Here is a 24,990-nt window from a genome sequence, read left to right as displayed (position 1 = left end):
ACTGTCTGCAAAGCATGTGCAAGGAATTACGAGTAGCACAGCCTGGCCCCAGGCATGCTGAGGTAGAGAACAACTCCATAGAGATTTCTGAGTTTTCCCCAGGGCAGCACTCAGCGTAACTGCGCACGTGCACCTCTCTCCTGGCTGGTATCTCTGCTGGGGGAAGAGAGGCTCTGCCTGCTGACTGATCCCAGAAGGATCTGGTCTTCTGACCTCCCTCCAATGGTTGCTTCCCTCATCTTCCCCCCTCTCTTTAGCTGTTTTTATACTACTTTTTACCCTACAGGCAGAGCTTGAGTGCCTTTCATCATTGCATACCTTTGTTCTGGGTGTAAAATTCTCTTGTTTTGTTTTTAAAAACCTACGCTAAAAACTCCAGATGCATATGATCACTGAAGGGTTGTAGCACCATGGAAGTGGATAACTTTTGGCCTGGAGGTGTTTTCTAGTTTTATAATGAGTGTTTTTAGTTTTAAAATGAGCAAATACAGTTTCAAAGTGTAAGACAAAATGAAGAAGAAAGCTCTAAAGCAGGCAGTTGGGATGCTGGCATGATGATGTTACAAATGTCATCAGTGCCATTATGTTATTATAATTGATTTACGAAATTTATTCCACCATTTCTGCTGCCGTCATCTGGCCAATATGCGGAACGGCAACAAAATTTATTCCGTGGTCTCTGGTGCCCCCTCGTGTGGCCAATATGCGAAACTGCAACTAAGTTTTTTCTCCGGTGCCCCCGCGTAACCAATCTGTCCAACAACGAGCACGCAAAAACAGATGTGAATTTCGCACCAAAAAGAGTCCAGTGGGGACTTGCTGCTTGCGCGCTGCAGTGAGGAGAATTGCGCATGAGCACTGCGGTGAGGAAACTGACGCTTGCGCATTGCGATGTCCAGGAAGGCGCATGCGTATTACCGCGCTGCAGCTGGCGCATGCGTGTTGCATGGCTGAAACCGGCATGTATATATATAGCATGTTACAGAGCCCGGATTTGCTCATATGTATTGCTTTCCCTACACATGCTCGTGTCGGTGCTGCTGCACACCTGTAATGCAATTGAGAATCTCCGAGACGCTGCGAGCTGCTCCGCTGCTGCGAGTCGCTCCAAGCAGAAATGGGGCACTGCAGTACATCAGCGATCTCTGACTCGAGGACTGCATGGGCTGCAGGAAGGACGCACACTGCAGCCTCCCTGCTTCTGTGGGGTTTGGGATTCGGTGCCAAAAGCAAATCCTTGGCTTTGCTGCACACATCTGTCAGATTGACACTGAGTTTTTCATCACCTCTGATGACGCTGGCTGAAAACAAACTAGAATAAAAAGCACGACAACATCGATTTTCTATTGATTATTTATTATTTATTTATTGACAGATATTCATAAGCACTGAGTGCAGGTTTGCTGGCTTTGTCGAAGTTTTCGTCGTTTTCTTCGTTGTCTCCCTTACCCCCAATTTCTTTTCTGTGTTTCCACACATTGGAACTTCATTCCGCTGTCCCTGCTGCCCCCTCGTATGGCCAATATGCAGAACTGCAACGAAATTTATTCCCAGGTCTCTGGTGCCCCCTGGGAAGAAATTAGGGGCCACACGAGGGGGCACCAGAGACTGAGTAGTAAATTTTGTGTGTAAATTTCATGCTGTGCCATGTGCCGCCATCAAACCCAGCAGAGCTGTGCCAATGTGCCACCATTAAACCCAGCAGAGCTGTGCCAATGTGTCACCATTAAACCAAGCAGAACTGTGCCAATGTGCCACCATTAAACCCAGCTGAGCTGTGCCAATGTCTACCATTAAACCCAGCAGAGCTGTGCCAATGTGTCACCATTAAACCCAGCCAAGCTGTGCCAATGTGTCACCATTAAACCCAGCAGAGCTGTGCCAATGTGCCACCATTAAACCCAGCAGAGCTGTGCCAATGTCTACCATTAAACCCAGCAGAGCTGTGCCAATGTGTCACCATTAAACCCAGCCAAGCTGTGCCAATGTGTCACCATTAAACCCAGCCAAGCTGTGCCAATGTGCCACCATTAAACCCAGCAGAACTGTGCCAATGTCTACCATTAAACCCAGCCGAGCTGTGCCAATGCCTACTATCAAACCCAGCCGAGCTGTGCCAATGTGTCACCATTAAACCCAGCAGAGCTGTGCCAATGTGTCACCATTAAACCCAGCCAAGCTGTGCCAATGTCTACCATTAAACCCAGCAGAACTGTGCCATGTGTCACCATTAAACCCAGCAGAGCTGTGCCAATGTGTCACCATTAAACCCAGCAGAGCTGTGCCAATGTGTCACCATTAAACCCAGCAGAGCTGTGCCAATGTCTACCATTAAACCCAGCAGAACTGTGCCATGTGTCACCATTAAACCCAGCAGAGCTGTGCCAATGTCTACCATTAAACCCAGCAGAGCTGTGCCAATGTGTCACCATTAAACCCAGCAGAGCTGTGCCAATGTGCCACCATTAAACCCAGCAATGTGTCACCATTAAACCACAAAGTGTCAGCAGTCCCAGCAGTTCCTGTCTCCAGTCCTGCCCCTTTTGAGTCCCTCTCCTGCTTCTGATGTAGTCCTGACCAGGCCCTGTTCTGCCCCCATGCCGTTTAGCCCATTCCTGTTCTTGTCTTGTCCCTGATCCTCCACCTCACCTTGTGTGTGTTCCTGTCCATACCCAGACCCTACCGTCACACCTACTCTCACCCTTTTCTTTATCCTGTCACTGCCCGTCCCTCTCTTTTCCATCTCCTGCCCATCTCTCCTGCCCCGTCCCTATCACTCGTCCTGCCCCTACCCCTACACTTTTCCCTATGGCCTGCCCCTCTTCCTCTTTCCTTCCCTTCCCTATCCCTGTGCTGTCCTTGCTCCAGGCTGACAACAGAATCCCCTGGCAGCCCACCACAAAGTTGAAGGGAAATTGTAAGCCAGGAGAACAGAAGTGTGATGAATGAGAGGGCAAGACAGAGAGGGCAGAAGAGAAGAAAGGATACAGAGGAGCAGAGCCAATGGGGCAGGGGAAAGCAGGAGATAGCAGGGGAGAATGGACAAGAGGGAAGAGCAGAAAAGCAGTGAAAATAGGATTTCTTGAAAAGAAGTGTTTACAGCTTTATTACAAGACAGGATGCCTCACAATAAGATGGATGGCTTTCCAATTCCTGAATTCCTGCTCTGAGGGAGCTCCAAATATTTTGGAAAAACAGGTCCTCGCAAACTGTAAGAGCCTTAAATGACCCTGGAACAGAGGCCTCCTTAACACATGGGAACCCCAAGAAACGTGAAGGACATCTGGTAATTATTATAGGGTTGGGAGGGAAACAAACTGAAGCTGTACAAACACAAATAGAAATGAGAATAGGAAACCTCCCACAATGACTGCATCCTGTGATGACTGTCCCCACCCCAAAATATATCGCAGGGATGGGCATTCTAAAATGACTAACACTGAATCTCCCCAGTGCTCAGCCCCAATTTGGAATAAGGAATTGCATTCGTGCTCCAACAATTTCAGCGGGAAAAGTAACAATGCCTGCTGTGCAGATTCCTGCTGCAACTGAAGTAGTGACAGTGAAACAGTACAGGACCTGGGGGGAGGGGGAGCATGAAGAGATATCAAGGACAATTAATGATTTATTGGGTGCAGGAGTTTTGAAGTCAACTACTACAGCTCGGAACAATCCAACATGGCCTGTCAAAAAGCGGTGGGTTGTGGGAGGAATTAAACAAGCTCACCCCGCCTCTCACAGCGGCTGCAGCAGGAAGTGTTACTTTAACAGAAAAAGCTCAGAACCATTCCAGAGCAGGGCATGCTGCAATTGATTTAGCTAATGCTAGCTTCTTCACGATCCTGACTGCGGAGGAACGCCTTCCCGTGGCAGAGGTGACAAGATCCTGTCTGTAGATGGCCTCAGGGACGGCTGCACAGCCCAACCATCTGCCACAGAACTGTGGCTGAACATCTGCATGACACCAAACTGCCTCCTCACGTGCAAACAGTTCATTACGTAGATGACGTCCTGACTCAGGGAAACCGAGGAAGGGGTGCAATAAATGCTGGAATTGGTTGTAGATCAGATGAAACAGAAAGGCTGGGAAATTCATCCTACTGAAATTCAAACAGCGACATTTTTAGGAACTCAGAGGCATTTTGGGCATTGGGGAATACTACCCAAAACCCGACACAACATTCTAGACTTTGCAGTACCCTAAAATATGAATGAGGCACAGCAGTGTATTGGGCTGTTTGGTTTTTGGAGACTGCACGTTCCATACCTAGGACAAATTTTAACCCCGTTTATATACAAAGTGACAAGGAAGAGTTGGAGAGGGAAACAAACAGCAGGTTGCCTTTGAATTAGCAACAAAGGCTCTTCAAAGGGCCTCAGACATAGGGCCCATGCAAAAAGCAGAAACAGAGTTAAACATGTCTGTAAATGGGGCACGTGCCAATTGGAGCTTCTGGCAAAAACAGGGAAAGAAAAAGGTTCCCTTGGGTTTTGGAGGAAGAAAACTCATGTCACGAGAGGAGTAATGGATGCAGATTATCAAGGATAAATCAAATTCTGTTCAGCAACGGTGAACAAGATTTAATTATTCAACCCACAACAGAACAATTACTGATATTGCCAGTTTTAAAAACAGTTATGAGAAACGGAGCCCCACCTCAGATCACCACCGCTCTGGAGAACTATGTACGTAGTACATAATTTTATTTTGCAGATCCTGCACGACTGGATTTACCCGCCTACCACCACGGTCCATTTGGAAAAAGATACCATCTGTGTGCCTGGATGTGAAGAACGGCCTCACCTGTAATTATCCCCAGTGCCTGCTGTCAGAGCTTGTGACCTGAGTGCAGTGATGGCATTGCTAACGGCACGTTGCCACTGTGACCAAGGCACAGGTTGGATGAACAGATTGATAACTTCAGGACAAGGTTGAACAACTTTGCTCCTTCTTGCTAACTGCCATGTGTGTGGAGGCCCAGGAGGATGGGAACACTGGACGTGGATGGCCTGTGCAACCCAAATGGTGGGACAGCAAAACGAGTGCAGCCCATGAGGGAACAGAGCTCTGGGCCAGGACAGCAATCCCTGCCAGATGCAGCAACACAGAGAAATGATCAGAGAAACAGGGAAAAATACAGAAATTGAAACACGTCCAGATTACTTCACGTGTCCCACACCTGTGGTGACTCAAAGACCACACCTGCCACATCTTCCACAGCGAGGTGTGTCCATACCAGAATTAAGTTTTGATACGAGATTTCTGACTTACGAATATTAAAGCCATCTTCATCGTTTGAAGGAAAGGGCTGAGCTGCTGGAGGCTCTGCTCAGCTACATTTCTGCCGGTCTCGAGTGCAGTTCGAGTGTAGATTTCATACACAGCAAGGTGTGAAGAAAAGCTCTCCCTCTGGTCCTAGAGATAAAGAAAGTTCAAGCAGTAAATATCAAGCTACAACAAAGCCCAAGCTTCTGATTTAAGGACATCCTCTGAAGCCTAATTTAAGGCAGTAAAATTCACCTTCTTGCCTCAGGTTAATATCTCCAAGCTATTTTCAAAGATCTTTTCGTTACCTCCCGATATGTTTGCATACAGCTAGTAGAACAAACAGAGCTAATAAAGAGACCCAAACACACACAGTGAAGGCATAAAGTCCAGCATGGCGAAGATCAGAAATGAGGCAGGGGAAGCCTGACAGATTGAGAGCGATTAAGTGTCTGAATAAAGAAAGGAACAGAAGGAACAGACATTGCTGGAATCTATCAGACACCAATCTTCATTTGAAAAACATCCTGTACATGTAGAACAAAAAGCAACACTGGATCAACCCACAACTATTTATTCCACTATCTCAGTGATGATTGCTATTATACAAACTCTACGCATTTTTAATACTGCTGTTTAAAAGAAAAAACAACACAAATTCCTCCTCCAGCGTGTAATCAAATTCAAGTTCATTTATGAGTTTAGGTAGGAAAAAAGACTTCTGGTCTCAGTAACACAGCTACAAAAGCACTGTACAGGATACTCACAGATACAGTATAAACCAAAGCTGGCTCTTTGTAACAGCACATTTCCTTTGTCTATTCCCCTTCTGTTGATGTACATTACCACAGCTTTGATGACAGTAAGGTTTCCTGGGCCATCTGTCAGAGCTGCAGAGCTTCCACCTCCTTTAAGCATCCGTCCACTCACAAGTACAACCAGCCTGGCTGAGTAAACTATGCTGCGTGTGCTGAGATGAAATGGAACAGAGATCAGAAGAAAATAATTGCATCTTAGTAAAAATATCTGTGATTTCTAGTCTGAGCAAATTAATTTCACATACAAAAATTATTTCCAACGTAAAGTAACCACATTTCCAAAACAAATTCTACCCATAGAAGAAGATTACAGAATTATACTACAGCACATCTTAAAACATCAGTTCTGTGGCAGACAGAGTAAAGAGACCAGCAAGAGAAAGCACAGAAGGGCCTCTTCCTAGGGAACAATTGACTACAGGAGGTAGAGCTGTTAGCTGGGGTTTTTTAGTGTGAGTGAGCAGAAAAGAGGAAAGTAGGAACGTGACCTCAGGACAGTCTGAAGTAACATGGAAACGGGAAGAGCTGCCCAGGTGCTCTGAGCTGTTTAGGCGACATGACAGCCATTTTCTTGAATGCTGTTACATATGCAGAGACAAGCAGAAGAATGAAAATCAAGGCATTTGCCTTCATCTTAATGGCACTGTATGAGCCACCTCTCTGCAGGACTACGGCACAGACAGTGCAAGACTACTAAGAACTGCACAGTAATTGCCAAGCCACGTTTTCAGGAGCCAGCGTGACAAAGTACTTTCCTTTTCCCATCCACAAAGAAATGCTGGCTTAGACACCAATCTCCAGTGGGATAAGAATACGGAGGTACTTCATGCTATTTTCTCAAAGTGAAAGGTATCAAATCTCTACTTAAGGACAAAATAAAACCAGCAACAAAGAACATGGAAAGCACACTAACCTTGGCAGGCACTTCAGATCAAAGTACTCTAACAGCAATAACTGTAGCAGGCAGTAGCTTAATTCTGCAGGTGCCTAGCAGTCAACTTTGCTCGCTCTTAGATCTTTCTGCTTGCTGTTGAATTAAGCCTTCTTTTTCTTTAAGGTATTTCTCACATTTTCCACAGAACTGCTTTCATGCTTTACAAAAAATAACAGCTAGAGAAAAAAGACTCAGTAAAGCTCTATGACAATACAGGGATGCAAACTTCCTACCTGTCACCCAAACAGGCACATCGCCCACCTTGAGGCTCTTGTGCTGGCACTGCATACACTGAGCACAGGGGAATCCTTCACAGCAATCACCTGCTGAGTTACACACAGCCACAATTAGCACAGTTACACACAGTACAATTAGCAGATAATGGCCACATGGTGGCGCAGGGGGGAGAGAGTGCGGGGGAAAAAAAGCAGCACGAATTGAAATCCTTCTCAGTTCTTCCTCAGACATTGCTCACAGCGATCATAGACGCATTTCTACATCGGGGGGGGGGGGGGGGGAAGGGGAAGGGGAAGGGGAAGGGGAAGGGGAAGGGGAAGGGGAAGGGGAAGGGGAAGGGGAAGGGGAAGGGGAAGGGGAAGGGGAAGGGGAAGGGGAAGGGGAAGGGGAAGGGGAAGGGGAAGGGAGCACCGTCTTCGGAACGCGAGTGTAAATTTCCTTCACGAGTCTGCAGGCACCAACCGCGATGTCTTTCGTGCAGCCTCAGCACAGCCACAGAGCACACGCGGCACAGCTCAGCGAAGGGAGCGCGGAGGACGCGTTGCTGCAGCATCACCGCCACAAGAACCCGCACAGCTCCCAGACGCCGGCTGCCCATCAGCTCAAACCCCCCCCCCCTCCCCCCGCAGGACGCGTAACGGGGCGCCGAAATTCGGCCAGAGAAATGAGAAAGAAATCAGGCTGAGGACAAGAACTGCGGAACAGAACGTCGCTCGGAGGACGCTCGCTCTCCCCTCCCCCGGCTCTCCCTCCCCGCCCGCTCGCGCCCACCGGCCCCGCTCACCCCGCTGCCGCCGATCCCGGCCCTCCGGCACCGTCCCGTACGTAAGCGGCGCCATCCACGGGAGGCCCGGACCCCACGGGAGCCGACCGCACAGCACGGCGAGGAGGAGCGGGCAAACGTGGCGCGCCGGCCGGCACGTGACCGCGCGACCCGGCCGTCATCCGGGCAGAGCGGCCGCGGGATGAAGCTCGCGGCCGCCATTTTGAGAAAGGGCACGGCAAGTTCAGAGCGGCGGGGAGGCGCGCTGCAGGGCCGCTGAGGAGCGGGTGAAGCTGTCGAGGAGCCATGTTGGGTGTGGGAACGCTGCCGGGCGGAAGCGGCGTGTTTGCACCGCGGCTGAACGGAGCTTCTAATGTTCTAAACTCTTCTAATTCGGTAATTGGCAAATGCTTCATTTACGTATATTGCGCACGTGCAGGGAAGTCGTGAGTCTTTGAAATTAAGGGATCCAATATTCGCGTAAAGAAATACAGTGGAGGCAGGGCGGTGGCAAATGTATTTCTCAGAACTCGGGGAACGCCGTGGTGCTGCGTCAGCTCGGTCGGTGGCTTTTCCCTGTAGCACAAACAGGGCGAGTATACAGGCGCTGTGAAATGACATCGTACCTCGATTCGGGCGCCTGCTGCGATGCCGTTGGACAAAGGGCGCTCGGTGCTGTGAGTGCTGCGGCAGCTCGGTCACACCGTGGGCATCAGCTGGGAATTGCACACAGCCTGTTGAGCACAAGGGGCACGTGGAAATCGCCAGATGAAAGCACGTGGCTGAAATTCAGCAGGAGGAGAACTTACACTGGTAGCAGGCAACGAGGATGAGGGTAAAATCAAGATGTAAGGAATGCTTGAGTCCTTTTGGAGATCTGTACGGCAGACCCGACCGATTTCAGTATAAAGGGAAGCTCTGAGTCAATGAGGTGAGAATTACTGATGTCCTACCGGGCTGTGATGCTGGAGACGAGCAGCCCGTGGCCTCACTGGGTTTTTCTCTTTGGGTGATTTTCCACAGAAAGGACAGGGTTACACACACACCTACAGGACGCTCTCCTGCTGTGTCATGAGGATCAGAGCCAACCCCATTGCTGTGTGAACTCTGCAAAGCACGGAGGTAAGGTACCTCAGCACGGCTGGATGCACTCCTAGTCCCAGACAGTTTGTGTCTAAGGGATCCTAGATAGATAGATAGATAGATATAACCTTAGTGAAGCTGACAGATCTCAAACCAAACTATTAGTGGCTTACCGAGGATCCGTACCAGCAAGGTGTCTTGACATCAAGGTAGAAAGGATCTCTGTGCAGGTGTGACATCAAGAGGCATCCCTGCTCAAGGCTGTAGGAATGGAATGTTGTTCCTGCATTAGATATTAAAAAGGGAGAATTGATCTGAAGAAGCAGAGCACAATGTACTTGTATTTTGTAACTTGTCCTTAGAAACAGGTAATGTGAAAAAGTAGAAATACCATATATGTTAGTAACCTACTTTAGAAATGCAGTTGCTGAATTGTGTGATTAATTCTTGCTTGCAAAACTGCAATAGCTCGTAACTGTTCCAAATAGTGTAGGTATAGTATTATGGACTAGAAAGCATACTGTAGGGCTATATTGGATAAGAGACCCTCAGCAAAAGAAAAACAGACTCAAGAAACATCAAAGAAGCCAGGGCCTCTACACAAGGCTGGCTTGCCTTGCTCTGTGGGTAGGTTGGGATGCAACAGGCAGGGATCAAGATACTCCTCCCTATTCTCCTTTTCTCTATGCAAGGATGAGCAGAAGTCTAGAAACAAGGACTGAGTGTTGAGTGAGCAAGTGTGAGAAGTTAACTAATTAGTGATATATGCTTAGCCAGCAACAATTGATGTTTAGCCAGTATCCGTATGTTCAGTTGAGCGCTGGGAAGATTGTGAACCTGAAGTACTGAGCCAATGGGGAACCAGGGCAGAAAGAGATAAGTGTCGAGTTATAGGGCATAAAAGATGTAAGCTGCTTTCTGCGTGCTCTCCTGCTTGCGTAAGTTAAGAGAGGACAAGGTAAGGGTTAACCATTGTATAGGAATGTAAGGAGAAGACAAGATAAGGGTTAACTACTGTGTAGCAATGCAGGAAAGCAGGATGTGAGGCCAGATAAGAAAAGAATATCAGAGTGGGCTCATGCTTGACATCTTGTAAACAGTGTTGAAAAGAAACCTCAAAATAAACACACGCAGCCTTTGTAGACCCTCCCCTCCAAAATCAGCACATTTTGCATAGCCAGAGGTGCCTTCCCAGTCTTCTGTCTGTTGGCAGTTTTACTTCATCTGTTTTTTCTTCAGATCACAGCAGAGTGAGTCTGCCTGCATCAGCAGAAGAGCTGCCTTTGTGGAGGTGCAGATGCAGCCGGCCATTGTGGAATTCATCTTGACCACTCAGATGTTCTCTTCCACTCCAAATCCAGCCCGTTCTTTGGAGATGGAACAGGTGAGCGTCTTCCTCCATTACCTTTACCTTGATCAGACACCTTGATCAAATCCAGATCTCCACCAAGATACTTGACGTATGCTTTACTGTTGAGGAGACAACAGACTTCTGGTCTGATGTAAGAATATGGCAAATGTGGCTACCAGTATCTTTCTGGGAAGCCAGGGATGCTCTATGAGAACATACAGCTGAAAGTTTGGCTGCTGCTGTTAGGTCCACACACTGAAAAGCTGCACAGAGTAACTTAAATCTTTCCCCCTACTCTTTTCTTTCTAAAATCACTTTCTTCAGTGCTTCTGTGTGCTTTCCCACTTGAGCTGTCTTGCAGTAGGACACAATGCACGATCTGTTGATACTTACAAGCATCTTAGAAGACAAATGGCAATCAGCAGATTTAAAGAAAGCTCTTGGTATTCGTTAGCATTGATGCTGAGAAACAGAAGTCTGCTCTTAATGTGAGATATTCTGACAGCTGCTTTCCTGGTTGTTTCTTCTGCCCAGTCTCTGTAGGTTAATCAGCAGGGCTGTCCAGCTGCATGGCAAAGACTGCACGGGCCCTGCAGCTGTTGCCCAGTTCTCTGCCTGCACAGCAGAGTTGTGGCTTTAGGATGAGCCTCAGCTTAGGTGCTAAGAGTGAAGAAATAACTGCAAGGTGTTTGTGCTCAGCTCTGGAACCTACAGCTGTCCTTGAGTGACTGCTAAGACCATAAGTGCACCTGGTCCAGTAGAAAGAAACAGAGCTGCACCAGGAAGAAAGTTTCCTCTGCTTGTTAGATGAGTAATTGTGAAGAGCACAAACAATTATTATTCCAAAGGAGCGCTAAGTTTGTTCCATCTGCTTTGATACCCTGACCTTCCAATGAAATTTGCACAGTCACTGCAGTTATTGCCACTGGTGGAGTACAGATAGCTGCTTTTCCAGAATATTTGCTTGATTTGATACGAGTGTTGCTCTTCTTTGGATAACACAGTTGCTGTAAGTGCAGCTTTTGTTCCTACTGGAAGGCAGTTTTTATGTCAGCAGGATGCAGGGGCTAGCTTGGCTGAACAGGAACAGCCCACAGCAGGCTGAGCTCTGCTAGGGGAAGATGAACATGCAAAGCACCTGAGCCATATGATGATCCAGGCTGTGGAATGGAGCATATCACCTTGGCCAGTTGTTTAGTGATTCAGACGTTCACATTGTCTGCTTCCCCACAAGCAGAAGGGTCAGGGGATGTCACAGAGGATCAGCTAAGCTTGGCAATACTGCTCTGGCAAGGCAGCCCCTGTGAGCACACAAAGGACAAACAGGGACAGCTCTTAGAGCAGACTCCTCGCACTCACCTGCACTGCCCTGCACTGAGAGGCTTCAGAGATCCTGGCAGCTGGCACTGTGAGCTACTGTGGTAGAAATCTAAATATTTGTCTGCAAAAACAAGCACAGGCTGAAAGCAGGCCAAGAGCAAGGCACGGCCAGATTCAGTTCTCTGTGTCCACCTGCACACTGGGTTGCAGCTGCTGCAGTTGTGTCCAGCCTTTTATCTGTTGCTGGATGCTGAGAGCAAACCCAGACCTCATAAGAAGAAAACTGTAGCTATCATGACAATATTTTGCATGCAGACGAAGCTTGATTCAAGTATGGCAGTGAAGGTTTCTGACTGACCTGTCCTCACTGTTTCGGAACTTTTTTTGCTTGCTTAAATACAGTAAGCTGCTCTCACTTACAAGTATGTCTGTCCTTTGCCATAAACATTCCTGTGACAAAATGGTTGTTTTGACATCATCCTCCAGAAGCTAGGATAACCAAGCCTTAGAAAAATATAGCACCTCCCCCAGAGCTGTGATGGCTGTGCTGCTGCTTGCTGATCCTCCTCTTATCTGTGCTTTTCCTTTACAGGATGCAGTTCTTAATTGTGGCCCGAGTCCCTGTGGGTTTCTTTTCCTCCCACAAAGCTGCTCACCCTGGAGGAGCACAGGCACGGACACGAGGCCACAGCAGCTCTCCCGTTGTGTCAGACAGCAGAGACATTGGAGTGGAAGAAGGCCCCACAGCTTTACAGGGGAAATTGCACACAGTCATTGACTTTCCATCCAAAAGATGAAGAGGAGTTTCTTTTGCAGCACCTATCATAATTGTTTGGGTGGGTTGTTTTTTTTTTTTTTCCATTATTACTAATGCAAAACTTGCTGAAACTAAGTTACCTTAACCAGGCATGGAGTGTTGTAGCAAACTTCCACTCACTTTGGACTCTGAGGACTCAATTACCTTGCAACTGCCTGTTGGGCTCAGTTTAGCCATGCAATGGCACCGTTCCTTTCCTGTTAGTAGCTCAGGTGTCTAAAGCCATCTGATGTCTATGCTTGCCAGTACTGTCTGCACCTGCAGACATCGGGATGTACCAGATTCCAGGACCACGTGCCTGAAATAAATTCGGCTTCTCCTGTAAGCAGAGCTGTTGGACTGACTTGCTGTTTGCTAGGACTGGGAAGAGGCAGGGCTGCTGCAGCCCCAGCCCCACCTGGCATGGGTCTCTGTAGGGACGGGCTGCTGGCTTTGTTCCGTGCACTGCAGGGCTCTGTGACCAAAAATTATCCCCCGGAGCTGTGCTACCAGCTGTGCCCACACCTCGCTGGCATACATGGCTGAGCATACATGGCCCTGCACATGGCCAGTCAGGAGCTGCTGCCCTTCTGACCACCTCAGTCAATAACTGCTCTCTGCTTGGGTGCACATGCTGGAAGCTATTACTCAACAAATAAGGCAAATGTAAGAAATAAACACTAATCAGGGCTTATTGTCACAAGGTAGCCAGACAAGAGGAGTGAGAAACTGCTTAAGTACTGGGCATGTAAGTTGTGTCTGTTTCCTTGGAGGCAGAAACCTTCATGCTCTCCTAGTTCACTTGGGTGCAATTTTACTTAAGATCCTCTCAAGATCTTCTGAGCCTGTTTGAGCCTTGAAGGGCATGCACAGTCCAGCCATGAGTATTTCTTTACTGGGAGAGCTGCCACATGTCAGTGGGAAGGTTACTGCTGCCCCTCTGCAGCTGAGGAGAGCCCAGACCTTTAAATTCGGGCCGTGGCATTGTTGTTTTAGTAAATCATGCCTAGTCAAGGTTTGGATTAATTTGGCATGTACAACAATCTGTGTATGCCTACCTGTTTTCCTATATGAGATTGTAAATGTTTAACAAAGCAAACCTCCTCACTTTTGCCAGTGGTTCCACTTACTGCAGTAAGAACACCACGTTTTGCTTCAGCGTTTGCCACAAATTCCACACCTTGCTGTCATTCCTTCCTCAGCTTCATTTTCTCCACCCCTCACTGCTCTCGCATCTGTTACCAAACCCAGCACCGCTTTTGGCACAAGCTGCTCTTCTGTTCAGTGAGGGCAGAACCCTCCTGGGCCCTGCCAGCCCCCCCTCCCAGCAATTCCTGCGGAGATCTCTGGGTCCTAGAGCCCTTCTCTCAGCTCCTCCCTCCTCAGGCTTCCCGTGCTGACGCTGGGATACCGAGTTTCCTACATCTCTGCAGATCAAGGCTCTTCTCGCTTCCAGTCTTTTGTTTTCGTCCCCACTCGCCATTAACGCCTCGTTTGCGTTCTGGTTACCAGCGGGGGGAGGAGAAGTGCGGGGATGCGTTCTCTTGCCGGCACTGATCTGCTTTGGCTGGAGCAGATCACAGACTTGAATATTTTAACCCGCTGCTCTTCTTTAAACTTTGTGCTGATTTTTGTCTTCGTTGCTTTGTTTTTCACAGTTCCACTGTACCCTCCGTTCCGCTTCCATGTACCATTCCTAATTCCACTTCCATGCAGCACTGATGTTTGCACTTCCATACAGCACTAACATTTACACTTCTGTGCACTGTTAACAATTCCACCTCTGTATACCATTAACCATTACATTTCCATCTGCCATTTACATTTACACTTTCATTGCCATAAGCGTTTACCAATCACAAAGACAGTGACAATAACCAGTACAGTTTATCCTCAAGACTCTTCCTCTCTCCCAAGTTATCAGTGGGAAATGAGCCTTTCTGTTCACCTGATTCTGGCAGTGGAAATCCCACCCGACGGTGGCGGCCGGGGAGCCGATGGCATTGTGGGCTGAACAAGGACTTCATTCAAGGCTGGATTCCTACATTTATTGATGAATATGTTTAATTTTGGTGGGCTAATTCATATGCTGACCAAATATACACATTCTGGGGGTGGGGGTGGGGCACACGACTGAGGCATGTAAGTTTGCAAACCAAAGTACTAAGAAAAAAATGCATCTGATTTCCAGGTATTAAGTCTACAAACTGCACTGAATGTTTGAAAGTAGGCAACCGGTGTATTTGCATCAGATGAAAAGCAGTGGAAAAAAACCCAAGCCCACATCATTCTGAAGATGGAACCAAGCAGTCCACTTCTGGAAATGCTACGAGATGCCTACAGAAAAAGGTCTTCTGGTTCTTATAGACAGTCTCTTCAAGGTAGGGGCTGCAAAGGCTGATGTGGATTCATGGTTTTAATTAAGCTGGTTTGAACACCAAAATATATATGCGGCAGAACTTCATAACAATAAAAAGAGAAACCCTACTCATTTTCCTGAGAACGTAAAGCTACAGGATTTTATACATCCTCTGCTCAGGGAAAAAGATTTTTGTAATGTAGGGAATGAAATAAATTGTATTCAGTTCTTGTTTTGCGGGGAGTAAACTCAGTGTGAAGGATCATCATCATCATCATCAAAAAAAAACCCCACCTGTGTAAACAGACTCGTGTAAGGATGCAAATTTTGCACAGAGAAGCAAAAATCTGCCGTGCAGCTGCTTAGAGCACATCCTCATGCCAACAATTTGAGCTGACTTAGGTAAAAGCAGCTTTGACATTCATATCCTTCACCCAGTTGCTAAAACAACATTGAGAACGTCTGTATTCAAACTCAAGGGTTTGAGGGAGGGAATGTCCAGCAGCTCAGGGTGCTGTGCCACAAAGCTCTGCCTGGTGGCTGGTGCTCCGTGGACCCTACCATGACTTCATAAGACCGGAACATCAGCAAATAATTATAAAAAATAAAATTTGAGTTTTACAGTTTAACCCACACTTTTCTGCAGCTTTGAGCTCCTCTAAAGATGCACATCGTTCCCTCTACGATTTAAGGGACATGAAAAAATGACTCAGGGAGGGAAATACCTCTACATACATCTCTTGTGTAGCAAGATAGATATGCCTCCAGATTCATCTCTTGTGTAGACAGGGAGAAACACCTCTGCGCTGTGGCAAGATTGATCTGCACTGCTGGAGCGTCCTGTATGGCAAGTGTGCTTGTGTGGCAGGAGTGCAGAATGCCCCAAAGGCTGCTTGGGGCTTTGGTCACAGGGATGTGAGCAGTTCCTTAGATGTTCAACAGTTGGATGCGTTCTGTAGTGAGAAGAAATACAAAAGCCTTAGGAAAAACTCATCAGCTCAGTGTCGAGTCAGAACTGCACATCCATCTGCCTTCAGCCCCGTCCGCACTCCTCCGCATCCCACACAGCCCTTTGTGCTCCCAGAATCTCAGACATCTCTGCCCATTCCCAGTGATGCAGTGGGGACCAACCTCATCTACAGCGGATGGGCACTTGCCCAGTGATGCTGAGGGTGAGCAGGAAACTGTGAGACAGGAAACACGACAGTGGGCTTGTGCTCAAGTCCTGAGCAGTTTTACTTGCTGCAGCAGCCAGCAGCTGGGAGATTCTGCCAGGCTGCCTGGTGAAGAATGGCAGTTCAAGGATCAAGAGTAGGAGTTCAAGCAAATTTGTGTTATTGCTTACACCTGGCTTATGGCCTCCTCGACAGGCAGGGGAGCTGGTAGACAACCAGATGATGCCATGTGGCCCCTATGGGATTCTATAAAAATCAACTGGTTGGAGCAAACAGCCCTGAAGCTTTAGTTTTCATCAATATCTGTCTTTTGATTAAAACCCATGTAGCTCTTGCTAAAAAGTGAGGGCAGGAGCAGCTGATCTGTGTTGTACTGGTGATCCTCAGCAGTAGTTATTCCTCCGGAGTCAGACTGCTAGAGGAACAGATGAGGACAGATTTTTGACCTGAGAAGATTCAGTGCTGAAACACTTTGCTGTCCAGCCTGCCTACAAAATACCTGGAGTGGCACGTGAAATAGAAAATCACTTTAAATTATGGACATGAGAAAGTATGACTTGCTGGCTTGAAGCTCAAAGAGCAATATGAAAGCATGTGGGAGAAGCTTTTTGAAAGTAATGTTATGCTTTATAAAACATCAGTTTTATAAAACACTCGTTTATCCTGCTCATCTTTAAATGCTGCCCACGTTCAGCAAAATATAGTCCTTTAATCTTGGGCTGAGGAGAACTCTGATGACAACTACATAAGTGAGAGGGTTAGATTAAGTCTATAAATGCACTGGAAGAGGAGAACCATGAGGTTTTCCAAAGCATAACAGAATAAAGTTAGCAAAAGGAATATTAAGAGTTTCACAGAATATTTCCTGACAGAAAGGGCTTTAGACTGTGAGCAAGCTACTTGAATGGCATGCACACTAGGCTCGATGGGACCCACAGGTCTGTTTCTAAGGTGGAAAGGTCACAGTTAGATAACATACCTTGTTGTTTGTGCACCCTTCATTTGACAAGAAGTAGGCAGCTTGGGTCTGGCAACAGAGTTGTTTTATTTTTGTGTTTTATAAGATATTAGCTGCAATGTTCACTGATTTTGGCTTTCACACGTCCCGTGTGTTTGATAAAACATGGCCTTGTGAATCTTAAAAGCTTCGCAGAGCAATGGTAGCATCTGGGTAGATTTTCATTTTATTGGATTAATGTTAATTGGCTGCCTCATAACCAGTTTATTTATTCATTGCAAATGCTCTAAATGCTGGCAAACGATATAATTAGACTATAAGCTATCAAGGAATCAAATAAGAAACACGTTTCTGATACTCTGCACAACATTCTGTACAATATTCTATTTGCCCCGTATTTTCCTTTCAAAATGATATTGAACTTTAAATTGGGAGTTTTCCATGCTAGAATGTTCAAAACCATCAGCCAGCATTAGCAGGAATCTGCCATCAGCTCTGGCTCCTGGCTCCCATAACTGTCCTTCTCACAGAGCCATAGAATCACAGAGCAGCTTGGGCTGGAGGGGACCTTAAAGCTCACCCAGCTCCAACTCCCTGCCGTAGGCAGAGGTACCAGCCACCAGCCCAGGCTGCCCAGGGCTCCATCCAACCTGGCCTTTGATGCCTCCAGAGATGGGGCACCACAGCTTTTCTGGGCAGACTGTGCCAGGGCTTCACTACCCTCTGTGTAAAGAATTTCTTCCTGACACCTAACCCAGACTTCCCCTCTTTTGGTTCAGAACTGCTCAGCCTTGCTTATCTCTAGCAGACCACGTAAGAAGTCAGCCCCCCTCCTTTTTATAAGCTCCCCTCAAGGTGCTGCACTGCTACAATGGGGTTTTCCAGGGCCTTCTCCAGGCTGCACAAGCCCAGCTCCCTCTGCCCATCTTCCTAGGAGAAGAAAGGAGGGAGACAGCCACTTCCCTTGCTCTGCTGGCCACTCTCTCTGGATGCAGCCTCAGTCTCTTGTTTCTCTTCCTTCATCCTCACTACTCTGTGCACCTCTGCCTGCCCTCAGCCACATCTGGTGGGGAGGCACCTCCTGGTCAGAGTTTTGCTCCCTTCTCCTGTGAACGGCGATGCTGTGCAATCCTTCCTCCAACAAAGTGCCTTGTTACATCTGGAGAGAACAGGGTCTCAGTGATCTAATGGTGTTTGCACCCCAAAGCCGCAAAAGGGACAGTTTCCACCTGTTTCCACTTTGTCTTTTATTTAAGCAGTTCTGTTGACTGCTGCTGGTCAGTTTGCACACTGGTCATACGGATCTTCTCACAGTGGTGAAATATTTATGTCACATGTTCTGTTGTAACTCCTCAGTTTCTTCTCTTCGAGCTTGCAATCTTCACATTTTCAATGGTTTGGTTGGTTGGTGCCTCATAGAGCAGAAGTGCTGGGATTAAAAAGTACATATAGTATATAAAGTTCTTCTCCATCTTGCAATTTCTGTATCTCAATTATGTATTTGCAAAGTGAGTATGAAATATTTAACTGTCCAAGTCTATCTTGTTAGAAGCCTTTAAGAATGCAGCTTCTTTCAAATGTCCTTTAACATAACTCAGGGTTAGGAATTAAACACGTAATTAAAAAAATAAAGTACAAATTGTTTCACATTTTCTAAAGAAAATGTTTGACCTTGAGTCATTTCCCCTAAAGATGCTGAAGGTTTTTCCAGTTGGAAGTGAGGAGCAGATTGCTGGTAAGCTGCCATGGGTTAAAAAGCTCCACATGTCATCTCGGCCCCAGGTTGGTCTTTTTTCCCTTGATGAGAACAGCCCTATTAAGCTGGACGTAGTGATCCATGACTCTTAGACAAAGCTGGTAGCTGGGGCCTCTTACTGGAATTTCGTGCCTCTGTTCGTGTAATTTCCTGAGCATTCTCACTGCTAAGTGGGATGCCTGGTCTTGTTTTGTTGACTGCACCAGGCTATGTGAGGCAAGGCTTGCAAGGCAAGTTCCTCCTCAGGGCTGAGCACAGCTCGTGTTCTGGGGACATCACCACGCGTTCCATCACCTGGTGTGTGCAAAGAGCACCAGAAGCAGCACATCAAAGACAAGACGCCTGTGACGTACCTAAAAACGCCATTTAAAGTGCCAACATTGTAGCTCTCAGAACAGCTAGGGCCAAAGATGAGGGTGGGAGCTGGGCACAGCCCCTCCTCCCAGAGCTGTGGCTGCTCACAGCCCCTCTCAGCCCTGCAGACCATCTGGGTGCAGGGCTGGAGTTGTGGCTGGGCAGCACTTTAAGCAGGCGATCAGCTGCAGCTCTGCTAGTGCACTGCTGACACACTGTGCTCTGCAGTTGTGTGTTTTCTGCTTACGGCTGGAGCAGAATGCAAAATTAAGAGATGAAACAAATCCCACTTGAAAACCTTTGAGAAGGAACCCAGTCAGTTCTCCTGTTATGGCTCTACAGACTTTTTTAAGTGACAAAGTGATGTTTTTCATTTTTCCTTTTTTTTCCCTCTTTCTTCTGGCTCAGAGGAAGAGGAAAGTCTTGTTATGGTGGGTGAGCATTTTATATATTTATTGGATTTCTTACATTCTTACATTTCTCTGCTCAGGCCCCCACCCCTGAGGAGGGAAAACTCCAGCACGTGGAAATTGGCCTCATGTCATGTAAATGCAGCTCCTACAGATCGACAAAGAGCCTCCTCAAAGGACAAAGAAACTACAGTTTGTAATTCATTGCCTCTTCATTTGTGTAAAGTGATGCCTGTGTCTCTAATGTTTTTCAGGAGAAATATACTTTGTAGGATATCAGCTACTAAACACATCCACTGTAATTCTGTCCTTCCCAGTGTTTTCTCCATAGATCCCTTTGTTATTTCCTCTGGGTCCCTCTTATTGATCCTTTTTGGCAGCACTTTATCTCAAGTATTTTAAGGTCTGCTTATCCATATATTGGTCACAACAGCAGCTGCATGAATTTTCCTTATTCCCCCTATCCCCCCTACTCCCCCCATATGCTGCATGCCCCCATACCCCCCCACCCTTATGCCCCCTCCCACCCCCCCATATCTCCCCTACCCCCCTACCCCCCCATTCCCCTCCGTCCCCCCCCATGCCCCCCTTTCCCTCTCAATCCCCCTCATACCGTTTAAATCCCCCCAAACCCTCTGCCCCCTTATTTCCCCCATCCCCTGCCCATCCCCCCCCATCCCCCACACCCCCCCATTTCACCATATTCCCTCCCATGCCCCCCACCCCCCTTAAATCCCCCTTTCTCCACCCACCCCCCCTACACCCTCCATTCCCCTCTTACCCCCCCATTCCCCCCATTCCCTCCATCCCTCTGCATTCCCATCTGCCCCAAATGTTTCATATGGAATTTGAATGGAAAAGTATGAGCATCAGTATGACACTTCCATAGTGGTAATTATTGAACCTTAGCATTCATTATCAATGGTTGTGAAAACAAGGAAGTAACATTCATCAAAGGCTGGATCCAAATCAGTTTCTTAAGACAGTACAGTGCAGGAAAGAGAAGACGACTCAGCCTTGTGAATAGAGATCATAAACAGAGAGAGATCTGGAGAAGATTGGGCTGTGCTTACAGAGGAACGGGAAGGAAAATGAAGTTCAGGGTCAGTGCAAATCCTGCTATGCTCTCATGCAAGCACAAATGTCAAAGCAGAATGCAGGACTATTAAAGCTTCTCACTAAACAGGAATTTTCTTGTCTACATTTATTGGAAAGAGCCTGAGATGGTGAGAAAATCTAAAGCAAATGACTAAAGAAGGATGCAGATATTAAATTCCATCAAGTGCTGACCCATGAAAGACGTAACGATAAAAAGAGGTGGAAAGAAATTGCTTATATTCATTGCTGTACGATCAGAAAGCTTCAATCCTAACGTGAGAAATGTGCAGGTGTGCAGCTCAGAAACACGTGGAATCATAAAACATGTGGGCATCTTCCTTCCATTGGTCAGAGAACTGCAGCACAGCTGCAGCTTCTCCCAAGTCTTTACTGCAGGAAGGATTCCGAAAAGACATCAAGAAAAAAAAGAAAGAAAAAAAAAAAAAGCCTCTCCCTTTTCTTCAGGCTTTTTTTTCTTTTTTTTTTTTCCTAAAAACAAAAAGCAAACAAAAGGTACAAAGAAGAGATTTCTGAGGATGGCTGGAATAAACTCCACTCAAGCTCAGCATTCTACACAATGCTTCTGTGTCTTAGGAGTAAATCAGTGGCAAGTTCCAGGCAAGGCCCAGCTGGCCAAGTGCAAGTGCTGGTGACTGACTGAATGAGAAGCTAATTGACTCTCTGCAATTAACTTCCAGTGGTCATTATCACTGTGATATTTAAGGTACTTGTAAAACTGATGAATCTGTGCTTGTGATTTCTTTTAAGTGAGAAAATAAAACAAGTTCCAGATGAGTAGCTGGGTGATAATTATCATTGTTCTACATGTTAATTTTGGTAATGGCTGTATTTTATTAAGGACTAATGAGTCATCTTCAGTGCTTCCAGTCCAGGTGACAAGGAAAAACCCAGCAAAGGACAGTTACAACCCACGGCAGGAGCAGCACGGTGCTTTGGTGCAGTTCTGTTACCCAAAGCCTCCTGAGGAGATGACATTTGGAGATCAGCTGAGTGATGTTTGTGGAGCAAGCTCCTCTCGGGAAAATTAAGGAAGCAGAAATGCAAATGCCCAGCACTCGGCTCCTGCAGGCATTTGGAACGCAGTCGGCTTTGCCATTCCTTTACATTCTCATTTTTTCAGGAAAATGGTCGCATTGGTTCCTCACGCCGCTTCTCCGTGTCTCCTCCACGCTCACAAAGGCGGCTCCGCACGACCGCGCTCAGCGCGGCTTCCATCGGCGACGTCACGGAGGGGGGGTGACGATCGCGGCGGTTATCGGCTGTCGGTTGGCGCCATCAGGCGACAGCAGTCAGTCGGCGCGCAGCCATGCCTGCTTTCCAGCCCGTCCTGCGGCGTCGCTGCCACTTCGCCGACCAGTGCCGGAGCGTGCGGCTCAGCGGCAGCTGGGGGCGCCCCTACCCAGGTAATGAATGGGCGGCGGGGAGCCGGGGGAGGAGCTGCCGCGCGGAGCCGCGCCGCCCCGCGCCGCGCCGGCGCTCGTCCCCGAAACGCCGCGTCTGCGACCGCGCGTCCGGCAGCCGCCGTCGGGAAGCGGCTCGCGGGGGCCGGGCTGCGCGGAGCGGCTCCCATCGCGCGGGACGGCCGGCGAGCCGCTGCGGGCACTGGGATGCCGCGGCGGGAGGCTGTGGTTCGGCCGTGCCCGGATTGACTCGCCGGGAGCGCGTTTTCACAGAATCACAGAATCACCTCTGAAGAATCCTCTTCAGAGGGACCTCGAGAGGCTGGAAAGGTGGGCAGGGTGAACCTGATGAGGTTCAACACGGCAAAGTGCAAAGTTTTGCACTTGGGCCGGAGGAATCCCAGGCTGGAAGGAGCGGTCCTTGAAAGCAGCCTTGTGGAGAAGGACCTGGGGGTCCTGATAGATGAAAAACTTAATATGAGCCAACAGTGTGCTCTTGCGGCTCAGAAAGCAAATGGTATCCTGGGGTCCATCAAAAGAGGGGTGGCCAGCAGGGAGAGGGAGGTGATTGTCCCCGTCTACTCTGCTCTTGTGAGGCCCCATCTGCAGCACTGCGTCCAGGTCTGGAGCCCGCAGTACAAAAAAGACAGGGAGCTGTTGGAGAGGGTCCAGAGGAGGGCCACTAGGATGGTCAGGGGACTGGAGCACCTCCCGATGAGGACAGGCTGAGGGAGCTGGGCTTGTTCAGCCTGGAGAAAAGAAGGCTGTGAGGTGACCTCATTGCAGCCTTTCAGTACCTAAAGGGAGCCTACGGAGGGGAGGGGAATCAACTTTGAAAGGGTTGGTATGTGTAGGACGAGGGGAAATGGTTTTAAGTTGAGGGAGAGGAGATTTAGGTCGGACATCAGGGCGAAATTCTTTACACAGAGAGTGGTGAGGTACTGGAACAGGCTGCCCAGAGAGGTTGTGGATGCCCCGTCCTTGGAGGTGTTCAAGGCCAGGTTGAGATGGGGCTGTGGGCAGCCTGGTTTAGCATTAAACATGGAGGTTGGTGGCCCTGCATGTGGCAGGGGGGTTGGAGATTCATGATCCTTGAGGTCCCTTCCAACCCTGGCCATTCTGTGATTCTGTGATTCTGTGATCACAGAATTGTAGGGGTTGGAAGGGACCTCCAGAGATCATCGAGTCCAACCCCCTGCCAAAGCAGGTTCCCTACAGCAGGTCGCACAGGTTGGCATCCAGGCAGGTCTTGAACATCTCCAGAGCAGGAGACTCCACCACCTCCCTGGCAGCCTGTTCCAGTGCTCCGTCACCTCACTGTACAGAATTTCCTTCGCACATTGGTGCAGAACTTCCTATGCTGCAGTTTCCGGCCGTTTCCCCTTGTCCTGTCTCCACTCACCACTGAAAACAGTCTGGCCTCGCCATTCTGCCCCCCACACCTCAGATACTGACAGACCTGGATCAGGTCCCCTCTCAGCCTTCTTTTCTCAAGGCTGAACAGACCCAGTTCACTCAGCCTTTCCTCATAGCAGAGATGCTCCAGGCCCCTCACCATTTTCATGGCCCTCTGCTGGACTCTTTCCAAGAGATCCCTGTCTGTTTTGTACTGGGGAGCCCAGAACTGGATGCAGTGCTCCAGATGAGGCCTCAGCAGGGCAGAGTAGAGGGGGAGGATCACCTCCCTCGACCTGCTGGCCATGCTCTTTTTATGCACCCCAGGATGCCATTGGCCCTCTTGGCCACAAGGGCACCCTGCTGGCTCATGGCTGACCTGTCATCCACCAGGACACACAGGTTTTGCTTCTGACTTCTTGCTGGCTTGGTCAGTGTTGTGCGAATGGCTTTGCATCCTTTCTTCTTCATTATCAGGTCCCGTTGGAGGAGCCAGAGGAGGATGGCGTGCCGCATCCCAGAGACGCAGAAACGCTGTCCGGGCATCCGTGCTCCAGCGCTTGAGAAGACGTGGAGGAAGATGGCGTACCATAAACCAGATAAGCACAGTCCTCATCCAGCCCACAATAATCCAGCATGTGGGAGGGGCTGTAGGAGCATGGGGTACCGGTGCCCAGACTGCCATGATCGTTAGCCAGCCCTCCATGATGCAGCATATGGGAGGAGCTGGAGGAGGATGGGGTGCTGCTACCCTGAGAAACAGGTACATTATGCGGGCAGCCGTGTTCAAGTACAGGAGAGGAGCCGTGTTCGAGTACAGAAGACAAGCTGTGTCCAAGTACAAGAGATCAGCTGTAGGAGGATGGGGAGACAATAGTCACACAATAGTCACAAGTACACATCTTAGCCAGCCCTCCATGATCCAAAACAAGGGAAGAGCTATGAGAGGATCAGGAGACATTGATCAGATAACCAGCATGCTCAGCCAGCTATCCATAACGCAGCACACGGGAGGAGCATTGGGAGGATCGGGAGGCACTAGCCAGATATCCACACTCGTTAGCCAGTTCTCCATGATGCAGCTCACAGAAGGAGCTGTAGGAGGATCAGGAGACACTACACAAAGAAATATAGAGCATGGCCAGGCACCCATGATGCAGCACATGGAAGGAGCTGTAGGAGGTCGGGGTGCTGCTACCCCGAGAAACACACACATTATGCGGCCAGCCATGTTAAAGTACAAGAGAGGAGCCGTGTTCGAGAACAAGAGAAGAGCTGTAGGAGGATGGGGAGATGCTACACCAACAGATACAGAGCTTAGCCAGCCACCCGTGATGCTGCACATGGGAAGAGCTGTAGAAGAATGTGGTGCTGGTACCCCAAGGAAGAGAAATCCTATCCGCCCAGCTGTGTCCCTGTATAAGGAAGGGGCTGTAGGGGGATGTAATCCTGCTAACCAGACAGACACAAACTTTAGCCAGCCACCCATGGTTCTG

At 48.4% G+C, this 24,990-nt stretch overlaps 1 protein-coding gene and 2 long non-coding RNA genes across 8 annotated transcripts; 2 read left to right on the top strand and 1 right to left on the bottom strand.

Annotated features, from left to right (window-relative positions):
• Positions 1-1,377: 1,377 nt before the first annotated feature.
• LOC125687266 (uncharacterized) lies at positions 1,378-8,188 on the bottom strand. Of its 5 annotated transcripts, none has more exons than XR_007374034.1 (4): positions 8,040-8,188; positions 7,252-7,344; positions 4,805-6,236; positions 1,378-4,100 (listed from the first exon to the last, which is right to left on the bottom strand). It is a non-coding gene; the product is annotated as an uncharacterized LOC125687266 (long non-coding RNA). The 5 variants fall into 5 exon arrangements; XR_007374033.1 differs by having other exon boundaries at positions 1,378-5,088; positions 5,273-6,236; positions 8,040-8,185; XR_007374035.1 differs by adding an exon at positions 6,998-7,194 and having other exon boundaries at positions 1,378-6,236; positions 7,280-7,344; positions 8,040-8,153.
• A 648-nt stretch (positions 8,189-8,836) lies between these two features.
• On the top strand, positions 8,837-20,062 carry LOC125687267 (uncharacterized). Of its 2 annotated transcripts, XR_007374037.1 has the most exons (6): positions 8,837-8,949; positions 9,042-9,140; positions 10,341-10,485; positions 12,365-12,608; positions 14,760-14,949; positions 19,661-20,062. It is a non-coding gene; the product is annotated as an uncharacterized LOC125687267 (long non-coding RNA). The 2 variants fall into 2 exon arrangements; XR_007374036.1 differs by having other exon boundaries at positions 14,760-20,062.
• Positions 20,063-20,349: 287 nt separating this feature from the next.
• Positions 20,350-24,662, top strand: LOC125687265 (uncharacterized). The gene is made up of 2 exons (XM_048932246.1): positions 20,350-22,102; positions 23,972-24,662. The coding sequence occupies exons 1-2, from the start codon at positions 21,693-21,695 to the stop codon at positions 24,186-24,188; spliced, it is 627 nt and encodes a 208-aa protein (XP_048788203.1). The 5' UTR covers positions 20,350-21,692; the 3' UTR covers positions 24,189-24,662.
• The last annotated feature ends 328 nt before the right edge of the window (positions 24,663-24,990 follow it).

The sequence above is a fragment of the Lagopus muta genome, chromosome Z (genome assembly GCF_023343835.1).
Source record: "Lagopus muta isolate bLagMut1 chromosome Z, bLagMut1 primary, whole genome shotgun sequence".
Lineage (NCBI taxonomy): Eukaryota > Metazoa > Chordata > Aves > Galliformes > Phasianidae > Lagopus > Lagopus muta.
Note: the sequence above shows the minus strand (reverse complement) of the source record. Positions and strands in the feature narration are given on the sequence as shown.

What these genes read in the sequence shown, in the direction of transcription:
- LOC125687265 (XM_048932246.1), top strand. Translation starts at nt 21,693, where the DNA reads ATGTTTGTGGAGCAAGCTCCTCTCGGGAAAATTAAGGAAGCAGAAATG. An exon ending in CTGGGGGCGCCCCTACCCAG is followed by an intron (nt 22,103 to 23,971) that starts GTAATGAATGGG and finishes CTTCATTATCAG; the next exon opens with GTCCCGTTGGAGGAGCCAGA.